The following is a 23894-nucleotide window of genomic DNA, read 5'->3' as shown; positions in this document are numbered from 1 at the left end:
CATTTCAATCTACAGTTCTCAATGGCTCGCCTTAATATACAGTGTAAGGTAATAAAATGGTACATTAGTGTATTCTGCTTAAGGGCCAGTACCCTTTAAAATAATAGCTAACATTTACCAAGTGCTTATTGTGTGCTAGGCACACTTCTAAACAGCTGAAATGTGCTACCTTGTCCAATTCTCACAATAACTTCAGACTACATACTACCCATTTTATAGGCGAGAAACACAGACCACAAAAGGACAAGTAACTTCTTCAAGATACACAACTAGTAAGTGGCAGAGCAGGAGTTTACGCCCAGATAGCCTGGATCCGGGGCCCTTACTCATTTAAAAAAATAATAATTTTTAAAGCTTTTAATACATTTACATACACAAGTATGCACAGGTCAGGTTTCACAAATTCAACATGCATGTGCCGCAGGAATCAATACACTAGAGCCGCACTCTGCCCCCTTTCAGTCACTGCTCCTCTGACTTCTAACAGTTCAGGTTAGTTTTGCCTGTCCTTGTAGTTAAATAAGTAGAACCATGTTATATGTATTCTTTTGAGTCTAGCTTCTTTCATTCATTACTAATTTTGAGATTTATCCAAATGGTAGTAGATGGTTTATTCTCATGTCTTTTAGTGTCCCACTGTGTGACTATATAACAATTTGTTCACTCACTCTACTGCTGATAATAAGCATGTGGGCAGTTGACATTGTAAGCTATTACAATAGAGCTGCTATGAACATTGAACATGTATTTTTGTAAAAATATAGATGCATTTCTGTTGGGCATATTTCTAGGAATGTAATTCTTAGGTCATGTGTCCAGATGTTGTAGATGCTGCCACACAGGTTTTCAATGTGATTGTACCATTTACATTCCCAACAGCAGTGAGTGAGAGTTCAGGTTGTTCTATGTCCTTACCATCATATTTTCTACCTCAATAATTTTTTAAAAAAAATATATCTTATTGATTTTTCAAAGAGAGGAAGGGAGAGGGAGAGAGAGTTAGAAACATCGATGAGAGAGAAACATCTATCAGCTGCCTCCACACCTCCCCCATTGGGGACATACCTGCAACCAAGGTACACATCCTTGACCGGAATTGAACCTGGGACCCTTGAGTCCGCTTTACCCACTGAGACAAACCAGTCAGGGCTACCTCAATAGTTTTTAAACATGCCTTCAAACAAAAGTTTTTAATTCAATGTTTCTTGAGAGCCTGCTATGTGTCGGTGCTCTTCTAAGTGGTGGGACATGTGGGTCCTCATTCTTAAACAGTATATTATGCTGCCTCCTCTCCTCACTCACTTTACCAAAATCGCCACAAGCATGCTCACGATATGAATGTGAGAAATAAAGAGAAGAAATTATACAAACTTTGTGCCTTTACAATGGTTTCATGCTAGACCCCTTTCAAGCCTACCTTCTATTTTAACTATTGAGGTGGCTCTGACTGCTTAAGGGCCAGTACTCTTTAAAATAATAGCTAACATTTACCGAGTGCTGATTATATGCTAGGCACACTTCTAAGCAGCTGAAATGTGCTACCTTGTCTAGTTCTCACAATAACTTCAGAGTACCTACTACCCATTTTACATATGAGGAACACAGACACAGAAAGTACAAGTAACTTTTTCAATATACACAACTAATATCTACTCCAAGAGAGATGCATACACAGACAGATGGACAGTCACACAGCACTGCTGGTTGACCTTCCTTGCTGTAAATGTCATGGAGCATGGACTGGCTGCAAGAGACTCCAACAATCTGCTTTGAGATGTTCCTGGTCTGGTTTGGGAGATGCACCAATAAGCAAGTGCTAATCTCCCGGGAGGATTATTTTAGAAGCATGAGGTTCATCAACAGCAGCCAGGAGGCCCCTCACCCAGAATGCAAGTCCTGCAGGAGCAGCAGGCGTTAGCCAGGACGTGAGGAGGAGAGGGAAAGGGCTGGAGGGCTGGGGGTGGTAACAAGCTGAGTGACCAGAAAGCATGGCATACTGGCATGGATGGGGACTTCATTACTGGCCAGTAAGGACAAAACACAGATGTCTAACACTTGGTTTTCAAGTCCTGCTGGCATAACAAAAGCATCAAATAAATTGGTCTGAAGTGGCCTGGCTACAAGCAAATACAGTCACAGAACAACACCTTACTATTTAACAGTTGAATTGTTTTGTTCATGTGGCATTTCTACAGAATCCCTTATCCAAGAATCTATGAGCTGTTTATTGATATTAACTCATTCTCCAAATAACCTCATGAATGGAGGAAGCCTGAATAAACAAACCTCCCCATAATTCATCAAATTATAACAAGAACAGAAGAAAGAAATTCAATGTCTTGGCAAGGTCACCTAGTGAGATCGATATTCATTTAAACTTCACACACACAAAAAATGTTTAAAACCATTCTAAAAATGGTTTTAAAAACACTGAAAATAGGTAAGATCCAAACATGAAAATATCACAGCCAAAACATTAATGATAAATCTCATATATTAAAGGAGAACAACCTTAAGATTGTGATCATCTGTTTGCTCAATTATGGCAACTGGTTCGGTGCTCTAACTTTGTAGGCATTGAAAACAAGTTCCTTTATGTCAATCACATCTTACTTGGAACAGTTAACTAAAGAAAAAAGAAAGCAAGACATTCAGGAAGTTAGTGGTTTGGACGACAGTACAAAGGTGGAAATAATGTAATTAAAATTTAACACCCTGGTAAGGTGAATCACCAAGAGGTGTCTGTTACCATAGGCTTGCAGGAGAGTAGATTGCGGGGGGCGAAGGGGATGGTCTTTGGGGGATTATGTAGGTTTTGTTGAATTTTAAACAGCCCAAAGGGAAGAACTGAGTAATAGTTTTTAAGGCTTTGCAGGAGCCCATCCAGGAATCATAAAAGATCATTGTAACTTGAATGAAAACAAGGAAGCAAAACCAAAGAAGAAAAATGGGGAAATGACAGAATACAACCAGAATCAGATGAAACTCTTTAGATCCCACAATCCTGTCAAATGATTGCAGCCTCGGAGTCTTCTTGATAAATGGTGGGAAGGGAAGGGTTTCAGAAATAAATAGCCACTGAACATAAGCGTGATAGTGTCTGCCATGCTCCTGCCACGATTTTTAGTTCAACTATACCGTAGAAGCCACTCTTTTTTTTTCTTCTCTCAACCAAGTGCCTACTGAGTTAGTTCTTTGCACATACCCTGTTTCCCCAAAAATAAGACAGTGTTTCATATTAATTTTTTCTCCCAAAGTTGCGCTAGGTCTTATTTTCGGAGGATGTCTTATTTTCCGGGAAACACGGGTAGTAGGATTGTGGTGGGAACTTTTTTAAAAATATATTTTTTAATTGACTTCAGAGAGGAAGGAAGAAGAAGAGAGATAGAAATACAAATGATGAGAGAGAATCATTGATCGGCTGCCTCCTGCATGCCCCCCACTGGGGATTGAGCCTGCAACCTGGGCATGTGCCCTTGACCAGTATTGAAGTTGGGACCCTTCAGGCCGCAGGCCAACGCTCTATCCACTGAGCCAAACTGGCCAGAGCATATAGTGGGAACTTTTTGATGACCTTAACTGTGTTTTCCTAATTTAGGCAATCAAGATGGGCCTTATATAAGTATGGGCTGGAAATCTACAAAGAAGATTCAGTCCATTTAATACAGAATTCTTAAGAAAAACAACAGCAGCAGAAGCAAGCCAGTAACAAAACTAGTTCTGAGGCCTGAACCATTTTCCAGTGCATTTTAGGGTTTAGGTATGGGAGAGCAAGTATGTGCTCACTAGAAATTTAAACTAGGGCATGTTCAGAGCAGTTCTCATTGCCCTTCCTAAGCACTTAGACACTCACCTGCCTTCTAGGCCTGAAGGGATAGATGTTAATTGGCAGTAGCTGGCATTAATATGTGCTAAGGATGGTAGAAGGAGAGTTGAGTGTGCCTTCTATGTCCATCCTCTCAGAAGCTTCCTCTGTCTGCTAGGACAACAGAAACCTTTCCTGCTAATTATGGAAGGACTAGCACTACAGATAAGAGTTGCACTTACCAGGCACCGTGCTAGGTGAATAAGATAGAGGTGAAATAGATGTTTTCTGACTTCAAGGAACTTACTCCTGTGATGGTCAGTGTGTATCATAGCAACTGGTCGTTTGGCAGGTCAATTTGCATATTACCCTTTCATTACATAGGGTTCTATCATTGTAGGTGCTTAGAATCTGACCATATTTACAACTTTCAGGCCTTGACAACTCCTTGATCTAAGGGATTTTATGAATGTTATAGAAGGCCTTTCTTTGTGCATTATGAATGAGAAAAATAGTCCCTACTGCAAAGAGCTAAAATGTTTTCAATAAGCAGGATTTTTAAAAAGTCTATATTTTCCATAAGACCTTGGTATGGAGGGCCTATTACTTATAAATACTATCAATCTGTAAGTCCTGCTGTTTTACATAACCCCTAGCACTTGTGTTTTTAATTACATTAAGTAAATTGGCAAATTGTAGGTGTTATATTTTAAGAAGAGCTTAATAAAGACAACTATAAAGATAAGCCACATCTTAAATACACCATGCAATTCAAAAATCTATCTATAATAATAAAAGCATAATATGCTAATTAGACTGGATGTCCCTCCAGACAAAGCCGGGGCTGGAGGGAAGCTGGTGCCAGTAGCCAGGGGAGGGAAGGCCTACTCTTGTACAAATTTCATGCATCAGGCCTCTAGTTTGAATAACAATAGCCAATACAATACAGTACTAGCCAACACAGGGATTTGCCTATTTCTAATCAGTTCTGAACATATATAAAGGGCATCCCCCAAAAAATGCATATACAGTTTAACAACTAACAGCTCAGTTTTAAAAATTGAAATGTACTTTGATAAACTCTGCCTTTGTAATTATTCAAAGTGTGAGAATACATTTTTTGAGGGGATACCCTATAAGCAACCTCTCTTAATTCTCATGGCAACTCTATGTGAGGGGTACTAGCATTAGCCTAATTTTGCAGATGCGGAGGGCATGAGTAGGCATAGATGGAAAGAGAAATGCTGGGAGGCTGAATGGGAACAGGATAGTTCAATGTAGCACCAAGAATGTGATAAAGAGGAAAACCTTTCAGAATCCATAATTAGTGAACTGAGTTTCACTAAAATCTGAAAGGAGAATAAGAAATTCTAATGTACTAAACTGAATGAGGTGACTGAGCATAGAGCAGCACAGACTAAAACCACACAAAGAACACGTGTAAGTTACAGTGCATACATGATTTAGCCTTGACCTTTGAGGAAAGGTTAAAAGTATTTTTAAGTTTCTGACATCCTTAATAATTGTCAGAAATAAAAATAGTGATGTGTAGGAAAGACAATCCAGAAAAGTCAGCAATGCCCTTCATACAATACACCAAAAGAAATACAGTTTTGCTCTATACTTATTACTAAACCCTGAAATAAAAATATATCATTGAAATGAGAAATAATATTTCATTTAAATATCATTAAAATGTTTCAGATCTTCAGGAGTCGACTCAGTTTTCATCTCAATGCTCAATGTTTGGTGACATGCACATCTGTACAAATATCATTGTTGAAAATTTATAACTGAATACATTTTTCTAACATAGGCAGGAGAGTAAAAATTACACTAAAACAGCTGTTTTTGTTTCCCATTTAATAAAACTTCAGAATAAAAACCATTTTTAAATGTACAAAAGAAACTCTCCTAATAAAAAAATATATATGTAGCGTACTGTAACAAAATTATAAAATAGCCCAATATTATAAATCATGCATTTTAGAGCAAGCATTCCAGAGTTTGGCCACTTGGTTTGAATTGTAGTTCTATCAGCCTTCTATTTCATTCTAGTTCCAGTGGACTCATTACTTGAACTCTTTCCTCAATTAAAAAAAAAGAGTACCAAGAAAACCTACTTCATAAAGCTGTTGTAAGAATAAAATAAAATAAAAATACCTGCAATGCTCTGCTTTCTACATGGGAGGGACTTAATGTGTTAGCTATTATTTTCATTACATGTCATTATATAAGCATTTCACTATATAAGCATTTACTATTTATGCATAAACTATACTAACGAGAGAACTAGAAACTCAATTTTTCGGAAGATTTCTAAATCCACTGGAAAAAAAGGAATGTAGACCTGACCAGCCATTTTAGTGATTACTTTTTTAAAATTTCTATAACATTTTATCTAAAGACTGAAAGAGAATCACCAGCCTGGTGGACACATACCCACATGGATCTTCACAGAGTTATGTGGGTATACTCTCATGAAAGACAAAACATCTGATATGAGATTATTTCTAATTTGGTACCCATGGGGTTTTCCCATTACAAAGAAATAAGCCCAAGGAAACTATAAAAAGCAACAGCCCATAGTTAAAACAACAACAAGCAAACTGATCTGTAAATGCCAAAGCATTCACCTGCAACTGAGACCAGTCACATCTGAGTGTCTGTGCCACTCCCAGAGCATTTAAAAAAAAAAAAATGCTTGCATCATGTACAGTTCTGTTTGTTTGTTTGTTTTGTTTTCTTTTTTTACATATAAAGGTTTACTAGGTGGAGCACGTTAAGGCCATAGTTAACAGAGCAAATTTAAAAGGCTACCTAAAAATAAAAAATAATAATATTTTATTTAAATATCATTAGAATGTTTCTAATCTTCAGAAGCACAGTTTCCTTTCCGTTTTAATCTCAATGTTTGAGATGTAAACTGGCCTAGAGCTTAGCATCTGGCAAATACCGTTCTGGATGGACAAAATCAAGGCAAGCTTTCAATTTTCTGTTCTCACACTTCATCATTCTTTCCTCCACATCTTACACTTCTATTCCACTTTCCCTCCGTTTAGCTTCAATTTTTAAAAAAATATATTTTATTGATTTTTTACAGAGAGGAAGGGAGAGAGAGAGAGAGAGAGCTAGAAACGTTGATGAGAGAGAAACATCGACCAGCTGCCTCTTGCACACCCCCTACTGGGGATGTGCCCGCAACCAACGTACATGCCCCTGACTGGAATCGAACCTGGGACCTTTCAGTCTGCAGACCGACACTCTACCACTGAGCCAAACCAGTTTTGGCCATTTAGCTTCAATTTTATGGTGTCCGGTGGATGAAGTTTAGAGTTCTAAATCCGACACCTTAAGCTGTTTAGAAACAAGACAATATGTAACACTCATGTAGTAATTAAATGCATCATTTGCCAACGTAGCACCTAAAAATGTTTATTTACTCTTGAATGATGTCATCAGATACCATCTAGCCCTTTTATCTCACTTTCTTTTCATAAGCCAGGGAGAAAGTCTCCATACCTTAATTTAGAATACGATTTTATGCACATTTCCTACTAGAAACATACAGACTGAGGTGAGTACTTACTTTTGATCAATAAAGAGAGGATCAAAGAACTCCGTTGTGATTTTGTTTGCATACAGGGAACAACCGGTCATTGAGCATAACCCTGGAATGTACCAGAGGGAAAGGACCGTGGTTAGTGAGTGCTATTTCGTTAACAGGGTGAAAGTATGTTGTTTGGGAGAAAGTTACTATTTACCTGACAGTATGAATACAACCCCAGCCAAACAAGCAGTTTTAGCTTTGGCTTTCTCCGAGCCTCCGACTTTGGTACACTTCATTCCAAACAGGGCAATTATGGAACCAAAAAACCCGAGGCTGACAGCGGCAATCATAAGTCCTCTACATGCCTGGATGTAACCTGCAATTAGAGTAGGTCATTTACATGTTAACATAAAACAGGTGGCTGTCCAGGGAGAAATCCTCATTCTACATTGTACTCCTGAACGATTGTTTTGTTTGTTGTTGTTGTTGTTGTTGTTTTAAAAAAAGTAAATAAATAACCTTAATTGTTAAAACATGGGGTAAGACAAGCAGGAAAGGAAAACAACTTATATGGAGTGCCTGTTCTTGTTCTATGTCACACAGTTTTAAGCTCACTTTATGCATAATCTTCAGATTCATTCCCTGGGTGCTATTATTCTCATAGGAGGAAACTGAGGCAGGCAAAGTTTCGATGATATGCCAGAGGTAATTAGTAAGAGGCAGAAATGGATTCCATACCATTGATATGACTCTAAAACCCAGGTGATGACTTCCACGGTGTAAACTATCACCTGCCACTTCTTGATCCTCTTACTCCTGTGTACATTGGAACTTTTAAACAGATGTCTGAGTGGTTCAGACTTTATAAAATTTATCATTGGGCAGCAAGACCTCCTCAAGGGTGAAATCTTCCAATATCAGTGAAAGCTTGGAAATGAGAGCAACTAAAATATAATCACAAGCCACGAGGAGTCTAAATTAAGAATTATTTTAATAGGCCCTGGCTGGTTTGGCTCACTGGATAGAGCATCTGCCTGCTGACTCAGGGGTCTCAGGTTCGATTCCAGTCAGGGGCAGGTACCTTGGTTACGGGCACATCCCCAGAAGAGGGTGTGAAGGAGGCAGCTGATTGTTGTTTCTCTGTCATCAGTGTTTCTGACTCTCTCTCCCTCTTCCCTTCCTCTCTGTGAAAATTCAATAAAATATATTTTAAAAAGGAATTATTTTAATGGCATTGTATTATTTTTCAGGGCACATATGATAAAATGCGGCTTAAAAAAGCACTGTCTATTTACAGCAAGAATAGCTTACAATTATTAAATTAACTGATTACATATAAATGGATGCTTTCAAAGCAACCCCAACAGCTTGTTCTGTTGGTTTGTTCGATCATTCTTCCTACAACGTTTATTTCCTTAGTCACATATTTTTATTTGCATAGCCATGGTTGTGATAAACTTTAGCCTGGCTTTCATCCAGACACTAAGAAATGTCAAATTAACAGGATTTAAACGAATAAGCTTGTCCACATATGGACATTTTCATTTCAGCCTGGGGAAAAAAAAGCCCTATTTCAGGCTGAAACAGTGATGGCCCATACTAGGTGTCAGTACATATTTGTTAAGCAAATGAACATACATGTACTTTAGGTTTACATTTGGAATTAAACTTGTTAATCTGAAAAACTTTGTTAATGTCCAGAGATTGAACGTTACTTATTGCGTGTCCTCAGACAAAAGCTATAATGAGCAATATTTCCTAGACTACGAGAATTATAAACTCAGAAAATAATGCTGGCAGGTGGCCTCCAGTCCATGTTTCTTTGGGAAAGAATTGAAATTTTAAGTTCTAATCCTATTCCTATGGCCCATTTTAAAGAGTTCGCAGAAGATGTTCTATTTAATTGAACAAATTTAGGATCCCATATATTCAGACGGCGATGACAATCATCTTCTATTTTGTAGCATGAACTACTTCCAAACAAAATCATTTCACTGATGATGGTGAGACCATCAGAAACAGCAACAGGAACATTTTTAGCAAAAAGGGATAATGGAGGCTTGTTCTGGTAGCAATGATCATGCTGCAGGGCTCTCTGGGGGACTGTTGCCCAGTATTGACCTAGCTCTATTTTAAACTTCAATCCTCAGGTCCCTCTACCAGAGCCCAGGGGGCAGGTAGAAAGAAGCCCAGCTAAAGAAGCCCCTGTTAGTTCCTTGCAAGATTAAAGAGAGCCTACCAGAACCACAACTGCCTCATCACGTATCACCAGGGCTCCTGGGACAATATGTGGGTTCTTTATAGCTTTATTTTACTCTACGGTTTTGAAGTGTTTTAGCTGACTCTTCACTGAAACCACTAAATGGACAAAAACAGCGTGCGTATGATGTAATCTCAATAATATATGTGTAAAAAAACAAGTACTCTACAAAACTTTACCATGAACCCTTAATTTGCATTTACTTCAATAGCCTTACAGGCTTTATGAATAGAGAATGCAGGAGCCTGGCAAAAGGTTAAGTTCTACAGTCCGACCATTTAGACCACAAAATGCATTTTCCCAGATGGTAAGCAGTGATTAGAACCCCATGCTGATAAATTCAGTTCTTAGTGTGACTGGGGAAATAATAGCAGCCTTTAAACTTTACTTAACCACTACTCATACCCTTTTGTCCTGAGTTTCTCCCTCGGGTCTCCCATCTTGGCCCTTGGCACATGTTTGGGAGGAGAGATGGGAAAGCAAGGTTCTGATGGGATCAGGTCCTTCCCCAATACCACTCAAAACCCTGATTTGAGGGCAAGGCACCTCTCTCTGGAGGGAAAAGAATACCAATAAATAAATTGCTAATTTGTCCCATGCACAAAAAAGGCACTTTACCAGCATGATCATTGGCTAGATTTTCTAAAATGGGGAGCAAAGAGTAGGGATTGGGGTTCTTAGGGATAGTGCCCCTGCCAGCTGTAAATGCAATCCAGTTGTTGATAAGCCTGAGCTTTGTGAATTAGGGGCTACCAGTCCTTAAAACACCCACAGACTCAGGCCTTAGGCGACTGCCAACAAACTCAGAATTTATCTTCTGCAAGGCAGACCTCTACAACCTTGCTTTCAAACAGTTCCTCGGGGCAAAACTTATAAGTAAAAGCATCAAGTGAAGTGGTGGTAAAAACTAGTCAAGGAGGCCATTATTTTTGACAGGTCTAATTTACTGACACCGTTAATAGCTAATTAACACATTAAGGTGCTGAAGCATGAACATATTTACTTAGGAGTTCTCTGAAGTATAATTTATAGTTAATTCTCTTGTAAGAAATGGCAAACATTCCCACTAACAAAAATAGATGGCATATACTAAAAAAACAACCTGGCTGAAAATTATTCTCAGCTAAAGTTCAAGTGGTGTTTTGAAAGGAACATGGGTTAGCAATAAACAGAAATCACTAGCTTATTCAACTGTGACATTTTTAATTAGTAAAATGTAGTGGCCTTAATGAATTCTGTTAAAGGAAACCTTCAAGGTGTCCCTTACCTAAAAGTTAAGTGTTTTGCCCTGGCCAGGTGGCTCAGTTGGTTGGAGCATTGGCCCGTATACCAAAAGGTTGCAGGTTCAATTCCCGGCCAAGAAGAGCACTGGAGGTAAACAATTGATTCTCTCTCTCTCTCCTCCACCTCCTCCTCCCTTCCTCTCTCTCAAATCAATTTAAAATAAATGTATATCCTCAGGTGATGATAAAGAAAAAAAGTTAAGAGTTTTCCAAATGATGTGTACCTTATTTTCCATTGCAAACTAACAAAAATGAAAATAGCCACTTGGTGGAGACAATTTCCTAATAGCACACATGCTAATATTAAAGGGAGAAGGAAAAAATGAGCTTTTCTTATGCTAGTGACTTTGGCTTTTTCTTTTCTTTTCTTTTCTTTTCTTTTCTCCAAATACTTTGAAAGAATATCAGTACGGGGAGAAGGCATGAACTTTGAATTTTAGCTCTGGTTCTTCTATTTACCCACTGTATGCCCTTGATTATGTTAGCTAATCTCTCAGCCTCTGTTTTCTCATCTGTAAAATAGGACAAGAGTTTTTATTTCTCAGGATGAATAAAATTAACAAAGTGTCTGATGAGAGGGATAAGAAATTCATGGAAGCTTCCCTTCCATAATACTAAGATTGATTCTAAGCAGAATTTAGGGTTGGGGTCTTAATATATTTTATTGATTTTTTTTAACAGAGAGGAAAGGAGAGGGATAGAGAGTTAGAAACATCAATGAGAGAGAACCATTGATCAGCTGCCGCCTGCACACCCTCCACTGGGAATGTGCCCACAACCAAGGTACATGCCCTTGACCAGAATCGAACCTGGGACCCTTCAGTCCTCAGGCTGACTTTCTATGCACTGAGCCAAACTGGTTAGGGCTAGTGTTGGGGTCTTAATATGGCATAACACTAACTCTAGACATTTAGCTTTTTCTCAGCCTCATTTTCCTTACAGAGAAAATTGGGGTGATACGATACCACCTGACTATGAAGAATCAGAGCTTTGACCTCTCATAGGAAATTCAGAATAATGACTCCATCATCTGCTTCCAAGAGGTTTGTTCTTCCATCTAAGACTAGACGAAAGAACCACGAGCTTTCTCTCCCCTTTCTTGGCTTTTCTTCTCAATCCAGACCTCATGCCTGCTCAGGCCAGTGGCCCCCAGAGCCCATGGTACCGTAACTTTCTCCCATCCCTGCAAAGGCAATGTGAGGAAGTCCACACGCTTCATGCTGTCAGCAGGACCTGCCTCAGGATCAGCATCCAACAGCTACGGCTGCCCGGAGACGATGTTCTAGCCCACAATGTTGTTGTTTCTCTCTCTCTCCCTTCCTCTCTCTCTCAAATCAATTGAAAGTAAACACATATCCTCAGTGAGGATTAAGAAAAAAAGTTAAGTGTTTCCCAAATAATGTGTACCTTATTTTCCATTGCAAACTAGCAAAACTGAAAACAGCCACTTGGTGGAGACAGTCAAGGGGGCCGCTTTGAAAAGTTCCACTGGTAAATGGGGCAATCAACTCCTCTCGCTATGAAACCATCGCAGTGTCACTGAATCCCCACACGCTATTCCGGAAGATACAGATAAGTAAATCTGTCACATTGGCGGAGCCAGCAGGAAGAGTCTTATAAATCTGATTATAGTACACTTTTCAAAGTCCTCATAAGTTTAAAGACAAGCAATAGGCTGAGACTGCAACATTTATAACAAATCAAAGATTGACAGCCAAATTTAAGAAAACAAACCATTTAAACCAAGAGGAAACTACAGAACCATGGACAAGCAATTCAAAAAAAGGGGGGAGGGGTAGAAGATCAATATATGATAAGATGGTCAAAATCAGTGCTAATCAGATCAGGGAAATGCCAAGTTAAATGATAATATGATAATGTCACCTATACTATTAGATGAAAAATTTAGAGGTGAAAAATGTAGAGAAATAGGTATTCTCACACAGTAGAAAATAATGAATATTAAAATGAATATCCTACTGCCCTGACAATACAATTTCTCAGCATGCGCTCTATAACAACACACATACAGATAAAGAGGCAAATATAAAAATTTTCAGTAAAGCACTAACAAGAATGAAAAGCTGGAAAGGGTCCAATGTCTAACAACAGGTAAATGGTTAAATTAACCAGTTTGTCCAGGCGAATGAATACTACACAATCATTACTTCTATATGTATGGACTGGGGAAGATAAGCTATTAATTTTAGAGTGCTGCAGAAGAGTACGTAGCTGTGGTGTTATTTACGTTTTTAAAAGTCCTTTTCTAGACACATGGCAGGCTATTTTTGTAAACCGGGTTGTATTTAAATGTCACTCCTCTTCCATTTGCTCCATTCACAACTCCCTCTAGAGCTTAATAATTGAGGGTTGTCCCTCCTTCCTTCTGCGTCCAAATCTTGATACCCACTTTCACCTCAGCCGTATTATTCTGCACGTAATAATATCCAGTGAGCTCTTATTTGTCTGTCTTCTCTCTTGTTTCCCCAACTGTCTTACAGAAGGAGCCATATCTATCTGGCACTCTATCTCAGGTAACAACAATACAGTTAACAACAGAAGAACGCGCTTAAAACAGTAACGGGTAAGCCCATATTCCCGAATGTAAACCACAGCCACAAAGAAACAAGAGGCTGCCTGTTCAAAGCAGCTACCTGGATGTGTGCTCTGCAGACCACAGGAAATTCAAGGGCAATTCTAGGGAATCCACAGTGTGCCAGCTACTAATTTTGCACAGCAGGGTGTCACCCATCTAAGCCGGACACGTAGGCCCTTATGGGCAGGCGCAACAAACATTTGCTTTCCATGGCAAGCACCATCGTAGGGGAATTAAATCTTGTCTCTTATTTACTCAGCTATGCAAATAAAAACTTGCAGAGCAGTCATAAAAGAAAACACCTCAAATCTAGAAATAATGTAAGTGACTCCTCGAGTTCCTGCGGGGATCCATCCAGTCCTGGAGGAATGAGCAGGCCTCTGACCACGTTGATAGCGACTGTTCTCTTGACACTAAAACAGACCCAGTTTTCTATGTGAACCTCTCTCTACCGGTTGCTCTAGTGCAATGCAATATAAAGCCCAATTAACAAAAACGATGTAGAAAACAATTTACAAAAGAGCACCACGAGGGAGGCCCGGAGAGGCAGCGACACAGAACCTGTGCGTCTCCCGCAGGAGATCCTGAGTGGCCAGGACGCTCTACCCCTGAGGCTCAAGGGCTATTTGTTTTCCTAACATTTGGAGGAAGCGTTAAAGCCCTGGGTGGCACTCTGTAGACAAGCTATTCTCCTTCTTCTTCTCCTTCTTCTTCTCCTCCTCCTCCTCCTCCTCCTCCTCCTCCTCCTCCTCCTCCTCCTCCTCCTTCTCTTCTTTTTTGAGGGGGGAGCACTCCTATCATATGATTTCTTTCCTGCTGCCCACTTTAAAAAAAATTCACCAAACGGCTAAAGGGAGTTCAAGGCAAGCCTATTTCGCTATGACGAGTCAATGACACCCTTAGAATCCAGAGCCCGCCTCTGCGTGACTGCGTGTCCTAACCACCCGCAAGAGATGAGGGCTCCACAACGGTGTCCTTTACTCTCAGGACAGCACCACCGATCCCCTCCACCCCCGACACCCGAAAGTCACTCGCCCCATGTAGGCCTGTCTGCGTGTCCCCTTCCCAACTCCCACCCCCGTAACCCTGGGTCCCCAGGCTCCAATAGGCGCCCATGCAGGACAGATGTCCAGGATCGGCGAAGGACGGAACTGGGGGCTCTCTCTCCCCAGCTCCCTCTGGCCCCAGGGGAGAAGAAGGGCCGATCTCAGAGGAATTACCCGCCTCCCGTCACCACCACCCCCACTCGGAGGTCCCAGCGGGGGTCGCGAAGCTGGCCTGACAGGCGGGAGGGCCGGGGGCAGGGCTGGGGGATGCAGACCGTCCAGCGCCAGCAGGGAGGGGAAGTCCTTGCAGTTGGAGACCCCCGTGGAGTCGGTCACGCACGTCTTCCACAGGTTGGCCCAAAAGGTGGCGGTGGTGATGACCGTGCCGTCGTTGGTGGACACCTTCCAGTAGTCGGTGGGCACCGTGGAGGACACCAGCAGCCAGCCCGAGATCGAGACGGTGAACGCGATGATCTCCAAGGCGGTGCTCGCCATGCCGCCCGCTGCAGCCGCCGCGCTGGCGCTGGCGCTCCGCTCCCACTTGGCGGGGGACCCCGAGACCCGGAGCCCGGGCTCCGCCCCCCGCCCCGCCTTCCCCGCTGCACCCCGCCCGTCCCAGCTGCGCCCCGCTCCGCGGAGACCCGCCCTTCGGGGGCGCAGAGATCGGAGGACGCGCCCTCAGAGGCAGAGCGCTCTCCCCGCGCTGTGAGGACCGCTGCCTAGCTCGTCTCTCCCGCAGGTGCCTGGCGCCCCAGGTGGAGGGGATCGCAGGTCTGCGCCCCCTTCCTCCTCTCCCCACCCCCGCATCCCGGAGAATGGCTCTCCTGTTGGACGGACTGGCAGCCGGATGTGGACAACCTGTTGCGTCCCACCTTCCCCTACCCCTTCCCAGACCTTCCCGGGGCAAACAGCGTGGCTTCCAAAGTGCCTTGTAAAAGCAGAGCAGAAAAAGCCTTTTGTGTGTGTGTGTCCTGCAAGCCCTAGGCCCGGTAATGCAGCCTCCAAAGGGTTTCGTGTCAGGCTTGTTGGGTGACCCTGTCCTGCTTATCAGGAAGGGATTATTATTACGGCAGATCTGGGCTCAAAATCAGCCTTGCTCTGAAATTCTTCGGTTCTTTTTAGTATAGGGAAAGCCATTGTAGAGAGGTGCTAGGCACAGACCTAAATTCAAGATTGTCTCCTGTGGTGAGCACAGGATCCATCAGAGACTTCATTGCAGTCCAGAGCTTCAGTGCTCTGGCCACAGTGCTGGTCTGTTGATACTGAAGCACGCACTACACACAGGACATGTATTTAAGACATCTTCCTTTATGGGTCCCTTCCAGCTCCCAGGGCTGAGGCTAGCTAGTCTATGGATTGATGGTTCTGTCACCGTGGAAACTGCTCTATATCTTGTTTTTCCCCCACCTCCACCTTTCATGCCTAATTGAAACGTTTAATTAATGCCTTCATTGCTGTCTCAAGGTATGCATCAAGATCAGGGTGTACTTTCGGCTCCTGAGGTCACGAATCTGGGCATAAATGAGAGAACAAAGACACTGGTTTTACTGTGGGGTGATTATTTATCTATTTAAAGCTCTTGATATGAGCTGTCAGGAGTCACTGCTTGCCAAAAGTAACCAAAGGCCTAAAAACCTATAAATAAGTCCACTATAATAAAGCTGGTCGCTAACCCCCTGTTTCACAATCTTAGTGCAGGAACACTTTCGCTCTTTGTGAAGAACTTCTCAATCCCCTTTTGTCACTTTTTTTTTTTTAACCAAATGGATACAGAATGAAATTTGAGAAGAGAGGAGGTTGGACCACAGAACCATCAAAACAGCTTTGGAAGGACCACTGAGGACCACTAGGACAAGCTCAGGCTAAACACAATGATCTTTTCTAGGGATAATATTTAGTTCATGCTCTAAACTTCGGAGTCATGGGTTCGGTGTGTGGCAAAGTATGTGTATGGTTTGCTTTGGTCTTGACAACCTCTTAGAAAGTTTTTTCTTCCTGTTGAACCCAAACCTCTCTCTCCTTAATTGCCACCTAAATACCGTAATCTCCACCGAGACAACACAGGGTGCAGCAGCCCCTGGGAGGTGTGTGCGCCCACGCGCTTGATGTGTGTACCTGGGAAAATAAGGTTGAAGATGGTTTGCCTGATGGGATGGAGAACTGGTCACACCACTGTGTTGCTCTTGGTTCCAACTTGCCTTAGTGTCTCCTGTGAGGGTCACCAGTGGGTCAAACTTACAGTTTGGAAAGCACCTACCTAACCTCAATCTTCTCATCTTCCCTGCTATTCAGAACAGACACCTTTGAGTCTTGACTACAAAGTGTCCTCTACTCTTTTGTATGGTTTGCCTTTTTAAAGTGCTTTTATCATCTGGTTTCTTGCCCTCCGGCATATTTCCACAATTATTTCTATGCGTATTCCTTCTAAACAATCTACCTTTTTTCTGATCCATTTTATTATTCAGAAAACACAAAAAGTCACGAACCAAGGCATTCCCTATAGAGTTTCTAAAATTAAAAATTTTACAGAGTTTGAGTTTGTCTATTTCCTGGCCTTATTTGACAGTCTCTTTGTTTGTTTGTGTCTTCTTCGTGGTAGTTACTTACTAAAATCATTGATTTTTGTTGTTGTTTATTTGTTTTTATAAGATAAAATGCTGACTTATTTTTGGCACACAAAAAGAATATTGAGTATAGTATTGTGACCTTGAAGACACAAGAGTTTCTAACTTATCAGCAGGTAGGCTATACATTTCATTATTTAGTACTAAAAGCACATTATTTGTTAAAAGAAGGAACTATGAAGAATGGTTTGGTGTTTTAAAATCAGTTCCTAAAAGTTATTTAACAGATAATGTAGCTCTGTCTGTTGTACTTAAAAAATCCACAAACCGAGCTCACCATTGCAATATAGCTTCCAGAGGAAACAAATCCTGAATTCTAACTTGAGTTTCCAAGAAAGCACATCCCTCCCCCGACCTCCCCACAGATCAAATCCGGCGTCTCCACCAGTGGCTCTAGTGGTGATCTCTCCAAGGTTTCTGGCTTAGAGTCAGGTTGGGAGCCACGGCTCTGACTGTTGCCGATTCACGTCTAGCTTAGTAAAACATTTGGTGTGTATTATAGAGAGAAAGAATATTAAATCTCTTAGTTGAATACTTTGAAAACAGAAATATTCTTTTGCTGTAGAGATTGTAATGCACTGTCTTAACTTTAAAGGAGTTGAAAATATCACCAGCAGCCCATCAATTAAGACTTGGGTGGCAGCCCTATTAGTTCCTGTGCCAGATCAAACAGACTAGGGTCGTCATGCCTGTGGACTTGATTAATTTTCTACCTTTATTCTTTGTTCATTCTGTGAGGCTGGATAACTCAAAACACTCTTTCTTCCCTGGCATGTACTGCATATTTATTTTAAAGAGTTATACTTTAGAACCAACAAGTGCCTGACCAAATGATGAAAAACATTAACTTTCTCTAATACCTAAAGAATATTAGGTAATTAATCAGTCATTTATTTTACAATGTCTTATATCTTGAGCTTTTCAAAACCAATTTAGTCAGAAGAAACATAAAGACAGTACAGACTACCACATAATTTAACATAAGAATGTCCAGAAATGAATGGACCAAATAAAGGTTTTTAAAAGAGTAATGGATAAATGGCCCATTTCACTTGAAGATTACAGAGTTCCAAATAGCCTTTGCAGTTAATCTGCAAACCGGTCTACAGAATACATTTCATTGGATAAATGCTTCTTTATTTTCTTTAGGATTCAGTTCAATGAATTTTTTATTTAACTATTCATAACAAACTATTCTTAACTTCAATATAAAAGTGAATGCAGCTAGAAAGTTACTTCTCCAAATTATTCAAAGTAACACTTTAATTAACAATAGTTTGGTCTTTATAAAAACACCTAAAGATTTTTTTCCTATATGAAAACTAATATATCTCCAAATTAATAAATTTGACATGAATACATGTAACATCCTGAGGTAAATGCTGAGCCTTTCTTTGAGACACAAGCCACTGGGATTAGCACTGGAAGTTATTTCTTTGGAGTTATAATGCTTATTAAAGAAAAACTGAGGATTCTCCCACCCCAGCGGTTGTTCAATAGGTGTGAAACCAGTTTAGCCAACTGAGCAGGAGATTTGCAGAAATTCTTTACTTGAGATTCAACTCATTTGCCAAACAACACAGGTGTGCCTTTCAACAGTTCAAGGATTTTCTAAGCATAAAATTTGGTTTCAGTATACATTAGCTCTTTCCTAGTAGTATGCATCTAATAAGCCAGGAAGAAACTGAAGTCCTGATAAACGAAGCATTAGCTAAAAAAAACCAAAACAAAAAAAAAAACAAAAAAAACAACTGCCCAGGAGGAGCCAAATATAGTTACACCATGTCAGAGAAGACTTTAATACCGATACCGAGATATTTCCTTCCATTTTCCCTAACGCTCTTAGTTTATCTTAATGCTCCACACTAATTCTATGATATTCGTAATCTATTGTACTTAGCATGAAAGCCATAGAGTGATAGATGTAGTTCTGAGAATGAACACTCATGCTTATCATTACATCACTGACTACATATATGTGTGTGTGTGTGTGTGTGTATATATATATATATATATATATATATATATATATATATATCAAATTATAAGAAAACAAACAGTGCCTTATTGTGCTACTTTGGTACCCTTTGAAGCTGTACTGCATCAGAATATTTCAATAGGCCTATTACGAGTGGGTACCATATATCTTATGGGTTTGTTTTTTATGCATCCTTTTAAAACACACTCATTCTCGCCGGGACCGGTTTGGCTCAGTGGATAGAGCGTCGGCCTGGGGACTGAAAGGTCCCGGGTTCGATTCCAGACAGGGGCATGTACCTTGGTTGCGGGCGCATACCCGGTAGGGTGTGTGCAAGAGGCAGCTGATCGATGATTCTCTCTCATCGATGTTTCTGACTCTCTATCCCTCTCTCTTCCTCTCTGTGAAAAATCAATAAAATATATATTTAAAAATAAAAAAATAAAAAATAAAAAAATAAAACACACTCATTCTCAATTCTGAGGTGTCTTAGGGCTTCAAGATTCCTCTGGAGCCCATGAACAGGTAAGGTTTGGGCCCCAGCCGCTCAGAGTTATCTTGGTGAACACCTTTCCAGCCTGGAATGACTCTCACTCTTGAGATGCTGGAACCTTCAGGGCTTGCCGATTATATTTGGCTGCTCAATAAACATCTTATGAATATTAATTCAACCTACCTAGGTTGGATAGCACATAAATCTGTGTTCTGGGCAAGTTTTATTGATCTGAGTTGCAGCTTCCTCATTTCTAAAATGAAGGAGTTATTTTGGATGGCCTCCAAGAACACTTTGAACTCTAAAAGTCTCTGAGTCTGATTCCTAATGAGCTTGCCCAATCACAGACTAAATCAACAAGGAGAGAAGGGAGGCAAGAGTTTTCTCACTGCTTTCCTTTCTACCACTTCTTGACATTACCTTCCTAACTATATTTCAAGGGGGTGGATGATGGAGAGGAGGAGTAAGATGGCACTGAGAAAAGAAGATGGGTGGGCACTGAGGAAAAGTGGAGGATTGTTTGGGGGAGGGAAGTGCTTGAGGATAATGTTCCTACAATCTCTATTGACAGTGTCATCTTCAATTGTTCATTTTATCAGAAACGAGATATAGCATGGTAGTTCAATTTACTTAGGAAGCAGGGTGATATAGGGCACAGAGGGCAGATGAGGGAGCTGATAAGATGGATAAAATTCTAACTTTGTATGGCCTTAGGCAGGTCACCTAATTGTCCAGCTATGGTCTTCAACTATAAAACAGGAATAAATAATAGCTTCTTTCGAAATTATTGTGAGGATGAGAGACAATGTATATAAAGGATCTGGAACATGGTAGATATTCAATTTCTTAAATGTGTATTGTTCAGTTCATTTATGCTCTTTCATTTCCTTGCCTCCCTTTGAAGTGATAGTCACATTTTTCCTAAAAGTGGTATTAGTCATAGTTAGTCTGACATGTACCCTGTTTCCTTGAAAATAAGACAGTGTCTTATATTAATTTTTTCTCCCAAAGTTGCACTAGGTCTTATTTTCAGGGGATGTCTTATCTTTCCATGCGCTAGGTCTTATTTTGGAGAATGTCTTATTTTCGGGGAAACACGGTAGTAAGTATAAACAAGAATGGGCTATATTTCAAATCTTAAAGTCAAAAAACAGGAAGTGTTTATAGAGGGCCAACAAAGAAGAGGTAGGTGCTGAGTGCAGAGGGTGAGAAAACAGGGAGCAAAAGCAAGCTTTGTGTATGTGTGTGTGTGTGTGTGTGTGTGTGAGAGAGAGAGAGAGAGAGAGAGAGAGAGAGAGAGAGAGAGAGAGAGAGAGAGAGAGAGAGAGAGAGAGAGAGAGAGCAGTCCAAAGGAAGTGTGACAAAAATGAGAAAACTAGAAGGTAGGTAATGTAAAAGGTGGACAACTACAAGATAGAAAAAGGATAATGGAAAACTGCAAGGAGAAAGGAAGGGATTTTATTTTATTTTTTAAAATACATTTTATTGATTTTTTACAGAGAGGAAAGGAGAGAGAGAGAGAGCTAGAAACATCGATGAGAGAGAAACATCCATCAGCTGCCTCCTGCATACCCCCTATCGGGGATGTGTTCACAACCAAGCTACATGCCCTTGTCCGGAATTGAACCTGGGACCTTTCATTCCACAGGTGATGCTCTATCCACTGAGCCAAACTGATTTCAGCAAAAGGAAGGGATTTTACAAAGAAAGAGATGGGAAGGGGTCAGGGATCTGCTAAAGAACAGAGGCGGGGAGTAGGTGGCACTGAGAAAAGAAGATGGGTGGGCACTGGGGAAAGTGGAGGGTTGTTTTCACAGTGCTCACCTGTCTACACTACTGTGGGTAAAGGCGGGAAACAGCACTTCCTAGTACCTGTTACAAAGGAAGGGACGTTCCCCTCTCCCTGGTCCTCGGAAGAGAGCTAGTGAGAGGTTTCTTTATTTAAAAGTACTCGGAAGTCCCATGTTTACCATTTGGCTCACTTCATGGGAAACATTATTGGAAGTTTAAAATAAAATTTGTATGGGTCAAGAATGCAAGTTCTTTCAGAAACATACCCATAAGCAAATACTTGTGAGGTGGTTGTTGTTGTTTTTCCAAATGTAGGTTTTCTTCTATTTTTTTTAATCTAATAGAAAGGAATACTGTGCCTTTTGTATACCAGTCCCATCCCAAGTACTTGACTCATTTAATAACAGCCACACTAAGTAGGTGGTATTTTCATTCCCTTTGTACAGATCCTCATCTGTATACCCAAGCCATAGAGATGAGATAACTGGTTCCAGAAGGAGGTGGGGTTTAGCAACGCAGCCCCCTTAGTTCTAGAGTCTTCATAATAAATTGCTTCCAACCAAGACAACTCTGTAGTTTGTGTAGAGTATTCAGTTACTATTCACTGAGTATATGAACCTACAGACCCACACAAAAAGGGGTTGAAACAATTCCAGATCATTTGTATTTATCTTTATAATGCAGAAGAATGGCTTTTATAATCAGATTTGAACAGGGTACCTAATTTCCTTATTTAATTTCATTGTTTGATTAGATCTTGTAATAGGTGAATTGAAGTTCAGTAATATTCTGTTTAACAATGTTCTGGGCAAGGCTGATTCATTATAGCACAGTTTGTGTTTAGAACATTTATCTTAAAATGTGTGTATGTTTGTGTAGATGTATGTACGTGTGTATACATGTATGTATGCACACATAGGTATACACACATTAGACTAGTACACAGCTCGTTAGAGTGCTTTGTCAACTCTGTCTCTTCCATACTCTCAGCCAGTTAGAAAATAATGAGCACCCACCCTTCCACCTGGTTATCCTGAATTGGGGGTGTTCTGCACTGCAGACTGTGTTGTTTACCGTGCTAGGCCCGTCTTTTTTTTTTTTTTTTTTAATATATTTTATTGATTTTTTACAGAGAGGAAGAGAGAGGGATAGAGAGTTAGAAACATCCATGAGAGAGAATCATCAATCAGCTGCCTATTGCACACCCCCTACTGGGGATGTGCCCGCAATCAAGGTACATGCCCTTGACCGGAATCGAACCCAGGACCCTTTAGTCCGCAGGCTGATGCTCTATCCACTGAGCCAAACCGCTTTCGGCTTTTTTTTTTTTTTTTTTTAGTATATTTTATTGATTTTCCACAGAGAGGAAGGAAGAGGGATAGAGAGCTAGAAATGTCGATGAGAGAGAAACATTGACTAGCTGCCTCCTGCACACCCCCACCGGGGATGTGCCTGCAACCAATGTACATACCCTTGATTGGAATCGAACCTGGGACCTTTCAGTTCGCAGACCGATGCTCTATCCACTGAGCCAAACCAGTTTCGGCAAGGCCTGTCTTTTTTATGTTTATTTTGTTTTCTGATGAAGTTTGGCCCATATTTGCTGACAAAATGTATGCTACTATAAAGTAAAGGGAAAGTGTCTCATTAACATGTTAAAATGCAATGCCTGATTGCTTCTGGAATGACCATACTACCTGGTGTGTCCACAGCAGTGCCAGATGATTCTTGTTTTTTCATATCTTCACGAACACTTGTTTTTATCTCACTATCTAACTGTCATATTACTACTTTAAACCCAAAGTTGTCCATTTCCAAAGTTCATCTCCTTAGGTTTAAATGATATCCTAGGCATCCATGTTTTAAAGATATTCAAAAACATGTTTTTAAAGATAAGAAATACAAATACTCAAAAGTTTCAGGTGTTACTGTATCCAAAGTTAAAAGGTCATTATCCAGACATTTTTGGGTCCATTACTGTTTGTTGTTCTTTGTTGACCTCCTCTTACCCGATTATTATACACACACACCAAGGGCAAAGGAATAGAGGCTAACAGATAAAAAATAAAGGGAGAATAAGACTGACATATAATAAAGAGACTATTTTCTCTAATTGTTAAAACATTGATTGGAAGTGAAGGTGATAAGGGTAGGGGATGATAAAGGGGATTTTTAATATAAGTTTGTGTGTATGTGTGGAGTGAGGGGGGGAGGCAGGACATTATCCAACTTCTGCTTCGTTGGGTTGCTTTAGCCATTTCAATAAATAGATAGATAGATAGATAGATAGATAGATAGATAGATATCTAATAACTATATCTATACACATCTGAGCACTGGAGATTTAATACATCTAAAGAGCCATAATTAGTCCTGTGTTTGGGGACATGAGGAAAAGGCATAATACAATGACTGAATTAAGCATGAAGGTCATATCAGCAGGACCAATCACTTCTTTGATTTTTTTC

At 40.5% G+C, this 23894-nt stretch overlaps 1 protein-coding gene across 3 annotated transcripts in view; it reads right to left on the bottom strand.

Moving 5' to 3' along the window:
• CLDN10 (claudin 10) overlaps positions 1 to 23894 on the bottom strand; it is a 96598-nt gene that overhangs the window by 6447 nt on the left and 66257 nt on the right. For 2 of the 3 annotated variants that reach the window (XM_036456347.2, XM_045588737.1), the window contains exons 2-3: positions 7570 to 7731; positions 7395 to 7476 (exon numbers count right to left, since the gene is read on the bottom strand). In XM_036456347.2, the coding sequence (XP_036312240.1) occupies positions 7395 to 7476; positions 7570 to 7731 (244 nt within the window). Of the gene's footprint in view, positions 1 to 7394; positions 7477 to 7569; positions 7732 to 14815; positions 15121 to 23894 lie in introns of those variants that run through there. The other variant, XM_036456346.2, reaches the window with a different exon arrangement.

This window comes from Pipistrellus kuhlii, unplaced genomic scaffold (assembly GCF_014108245.1).
Source record: "Pipistrellus kuhlii isolate mPipKuh1 unplaced genomic scaffold, mPipKuh1.p scaffold_m20_p_3, whole genome shotgun sequence".
In the NCBI taxonomy this organism is placed as follows: domain Eukaryota; kingdom Metazoa; phylum Chordata; class Mammalia; order Chiroptera; family Vespertilionidae; genus Pipistrellus; species Pipistrellus kuhlii.
The sequence above is the reverse complement of the archived record's forward strand: the minus strand, read 5'-3'. Positions and strand labels throughout refer to the sequence as shown.